The sequence below is a fragment of the Balaenoptera musculus genome, chromosome 8 (genome assembly GCF_009873245.2).
Source record: "Balaenoptera musculus isolate JJ_BM4_2016_0621 chromosome 8, mBalMus1.pri.v3, whole genome shotgun sequence".
NCBI classification, from domain to species: domain Eukaryota; kingdom Metazoa; phylum Chordata; class Mammalia; order Artiodactyla; family Balaenopteridae; genus Balaenoptera; species Balaenoptera musculus.
Window position 1 is genome coordinate 70,791,785 of NC_045792.1, and position 4,336 is coordinate 70,796,120.

Below are 4,336 nucleotides of genomic sequence, written 5' to 3' on the forward strand. Positions count from 1 at the left end.
CGATCATCGACTCCTACAGAGATGCAGCTGGGTTTCCAAGCTACCAGAGATGGGCTGGGCCCACGACCCTCTGACTGACTCCGGGGGCAGGAACTGGCCAAGTGACACGACCGCCACGTTCAGTCTCAGGTTTCCCCACTTGGACTCTCTGAGTCTTGTTCCTCGTTTCTCTGCCTCTGACTCTCTAGCGTTCTGCTCTCTGAATCTCTCAGCCTCTTGGGTTTCCCGCTCACCGTCTCACTATCTCAGCTCTGAGTGTGTCTCTGCCTTACTGCCATGTGTCTCTTTGCAAATCTCTCCCGATCTGATTTCTACCCCTATCCTGCTCCTTGGTCCCCCACAAATCAGCGGACTGAGGGGACCCCAAAGTCAGCTCAAAGGTGAGCGCGCGGCCAGTGTTTCCCGCGGACACAAGAGGAGGCTGGTGTTGGAGAGATTTGGAAAGAGTGTGCCCGGGAGCCAAGTGCTGCCGCGTTGGGCTGCCAGCCTCTGCCTTCCTCTCTGCCTGGGGAGGGGCCGGAGCGCGCGCGCGGAAGCGTCAAGGGGTAGGGGGCTGGCCAGTCTCTGGCCCCTACTGCCACCCAGGGGATCCCAAGCTCCTCCCCGCTCTATTCCTATTGGCCTCGGGCGATCCCGCCCCTAGCCGCCCGCTGGGGCTCGGGGGCCCTTAGGCTACTACGGAATAAATAGCCCCGGGAGCCTGGCTTGAAGGTAGGGGTGGGGAAGTCCCAGGGCGCTGCCGCCACTCTCCTCGCCGTCCGTTGGTCAGGCGGGACAGGACTGGGCAGGGTGGGGGACAGCTTGGTGTACATTCAGACCCTCAGTACTTTGCTATCGCACTGCCTGTGCTCCGGAGCCGCAGAAAGTTTCTGGCAACCCCTGCCGCCGGGATTGGGCAAAGCCAGGACTGCGCCGCCCCTCGCCGGGATATGGAGCTGCTTTCGCCGCCGATCCGAGACGTAGATTTGACGGGCCCCGACGGCTCTCTCTGCAACTTTGCAACAGCGGACGACTTCTATGATGACCCGTGTTTCGACTCCCCGGACCTGCGCTTCTTCGAGGACCTGGATCCGCGCCTCGTGCACGTGGGCGCGCTCCTGAAGCCCGAGGAACACTCGCACTTCCCTGCGGCCGCGCACCCGGTGCCGGGCGCGCGCGAGGATGAGCATGTGCGCGCGCCCAGCGGGCACCACCAGGCGGGCCGCTGTCTACTGTGGGCCTGCAAGGCGTGCAAACGCAAGACCACTAACGCGGACCGCCGCAAGGCCGCTACCATGCGCGAGCGGCGCCGCCTGAGCAAAGTCAACGAGGCCTTCGAGACGCTCAAGCGCTGCACGTCTAGCAACCCAAACCAGCGGCTGCCCAAGGTGGAGATCCTGCGCAACGCCATCCGCTATATCGAAGGTCTGCAGGCGCTGCTTCGCGACCAGGACGCCGCGCCCCCTGGTGCTGCCGCTGCCTTTTACGCGCCTGGCCCTTTGCCCCCAGGCCGCGGCGGCGAGCACTACAGCGGCGACTCGGACGCGTCCAGTCCGCGCTCCAATTGCTCCGACGGCATGGTAAGGCCAGGACGCTGGGCTAGAGAAGTGAGCGCAGCTCTTGGTATATCAGGAATGTGTTTCCGAGGGCGGGGAGCGGACCCTCTGGTGTGAGGGTTGGGCGGGGAACCTTCCCGAGAGTGGACCCCCGGTGCCCCAGGCAGCTGTCACTGGGGTGGCCTAGTGCTTTGCGGGTGCACGGGACGGATGCAATCCACCGGATTGGGGGCGCTATTAGAACACTGCTGGGCCGACACGAAGATCGTGTCGTTTTCTCCACTTATCCCATGCAGATTTGTGCTCCTAGGTGACTGTCTGCCTTCTATTTGGCCCGGCATGCTGCAGACAGCTCCTGCCCACCCTTACTCCCCAACCCGGCCAGATCCGGGCCCGGAACTCTCGTGGCTGAGACTTAGGGAGTTGGAGAGGGGGCGGCTGCAGGGAGTGATGCTCCGACTCCGCGCGGTTCCCGGGCCTGACTCGGTAGCCCTTGCCGTTTGCAGATGGACTACAGCGGCCCCCCGAGCGGTTCCCGGCGGCGGAACTGCTACGACGGCACCTACTACAGCGAGGCGCCCAACGGTGCGTATTCGCGCCTCCTTCCCACATTCCCTTTTGAGCTGCCCTGGCTTCTCTTTACCTAGGACCTCCTCGCCTCCATCCTGGGAGATGGTACAGGGAATGAAATACTAAGCATGTACTTCCCTCCTTTTTCACCCTGAAATTTCGCGGGATCCTCCCGAATCTGGCCCGTCCTCAGTTTCCTGTCTGCCCCAAAGCACTGAGCCCAGAGGCGGGAGACTTGTCTGCGGCTCCACCTCTGCATACTAATCTACCCCTCCCCGCGCAGAACCCCGGCCCGGGAAGAGTGCTGCGGTGTCGAGCCTCGACTGCCTGTCCAGCATCGTGGAGCGCATCTCCACCGAGAGCCCCGCCGCGCCCGCTCTTCTGCTGGCCGACGCGCCGCCGGCGTCGTCTCCAGGCCCGCAAGAGGCGGCCGCCGGGAGCGAGGTCGAGCGCGGCAGCCCCACCCCTTCCCCCGACGCCGCCCCTCAGTGCCCAGCGGGCGCGAACCCCAACCCGATCTACCAGGTGCTCTGAGGGGTTGGGCGGCCACTTCGGGGGGTGCCGCTGCCCTCGGGGCCGAGGGATGGTGCCCTTAGGGTCCCTCGCGCCCAAAGGATTGAGCTTAAATGCCAACTCCCCTCCCAACAGCGCTTCAAAAGCGACCCCTCCGGAGGTATGAGAGGCGGGGGAACTGATGTGTGTTTCCGCACCCCAGGGCAAGGACACGGTCCTTTTTCTCCACGCAGCACCCTTCCCTGAGACCTGCTGCGGTGGCCGTTTGATGTTACTCCTTGGGCCAGAGCTGACCCTTGAGGGCCCAGGCCCTTCCTCTTCCTCGCCCCCTCCCCCATGGGGGGGTGGGACCCACGCAGACCTAAGCCCTGCCCCCGGACACCCGGATGCTTAAAGGAGCGTAGCCTCTCTTTTCGGGAGCCCTCGGGACGTCGGCTCTTTCCCGCCGCTCCCTTGCCAAGTGTAACAGCTGTAACGGTAACCACTCCCACCCCCTCTCCCGGTTCAGGACCACTTTTTGTAAGACTTTTGTAATCTATTCCTGTAAATAAGAGTTGCTTTGCCAGAGCAGGAGCCCCTAGGGCTGTATTTATCTCTGAGGCATGGTGTGCGGTGCGACAGGGACTTTGTATGTTTATACGGCAGGCGGGCGAGCCGCGGGCGCTCGCTCAGGTGTTCGAAATAAAGACGCTAATTTATACCGCGGTGGCTCCGGCTTTCGCTAAGGTTGGGGGCAGGATTTTGAAGGGGGGGAAAATCCGCAAACTGGGCCACCTGTACCGCAGCGACCCCTGTAGGCCGCAGACGGATTGCAAGGAGGAAGTTGGGGGAGGGAGGGGTGCGTATGTTTCTGTTATGTGAGGAGGTTCTTCTGACCATGATGTACGTCACCACGCACAGGTCATCTCGTTGTCAGGATGGATATTAGAACGATCTGAGTAGTTAATAAAAGATCCATGCCTGTCCCACCACCCAGAGATTCTGATTTAAAGTATCTGCCGCAGACACCCCCGGCCAGAAATTAGTATTTTTCAAAAGCTCTCCAGGTGATTCTGAAGTGCGTACACGGTTGAGAATCATGCCCCTCCATACACGCAGAGTGAAGCCAGGTATGGTGTCCAGAAGGATCACTGGAAAGTCATGTCCCCCAGATGCGACTCGAAATCCTCATGGGTAGAGGATGTGATAAGGTGCTCACAACATTATGAGGAAAAACTGAATGAGTGTGAAGCAGCATTGTAAGCTGTATGGTACTTCCAGGCTCTCAGCGATAGGTGTAATCACAAGGGGATGCATAGAAGGCCAGACAGGCACAGACGCGACTACTCGAAGTAACCCAGCACTTACAGCATCCTGGCATTGTCAGATCGCATAAGAAGACAGGAGCCCAGAGCCTGCAAGGAGAGGGGCACGTGCAAACCTGCATCATCACAGATGGCATCAGTGCTCTTATCAAGCGGTAAACACTCTGAGGGGAGAGGAGGGGCCATTGATTTAGCCAGGGGGGTGGGGAAGCCTTCCTGGAAGAGATGCCATTTGAACTGTGTCTTGAGAAACAAAAGAAGACAACACATCCACAATGCCCATAGACCCCCCCCCAACACACACACACAGAGTTACCTCTGGGAGGGTACCCCTGGATGGACGGCCTGGCAAAAGTTCTGCCCAACCCCACCCCCTAATTCACATACACTTGTCACCAGGACCTCAATTCCCCT

The 4,336-nt window shown here is 60.7% G+C and overlaps 1 protein-coding gene across 1 annotated transcript; it reads left to right on the top strand.

The window, feature by feature from the left end:
• Window positions 1-593: 593 nt before the first annotated feature.
• MYOD1 (myogenic differentiation 1) lies at window positions 594-3,323 on the top strand. Its single transcript, XM_036860957.1, has 3 exons — window positions 594-1,559; window positions 2,042-2,120; window positions 2,389-3,323. The coding sequence occupies exons 1-3, from the start codon at window positions 930-932 to the stop codon at window positions 2,637-2,639; spliced, it is 960 nt and encodes a 319-aa protein (XP_036716852.1). The 5' UTR covers window positions 594-929; the 3' UTR covers window positions 2,640-3,323.
• The last annotated feature ends 1,013 nt before the right edge of the window (window positions 3,324-4,336 follow it).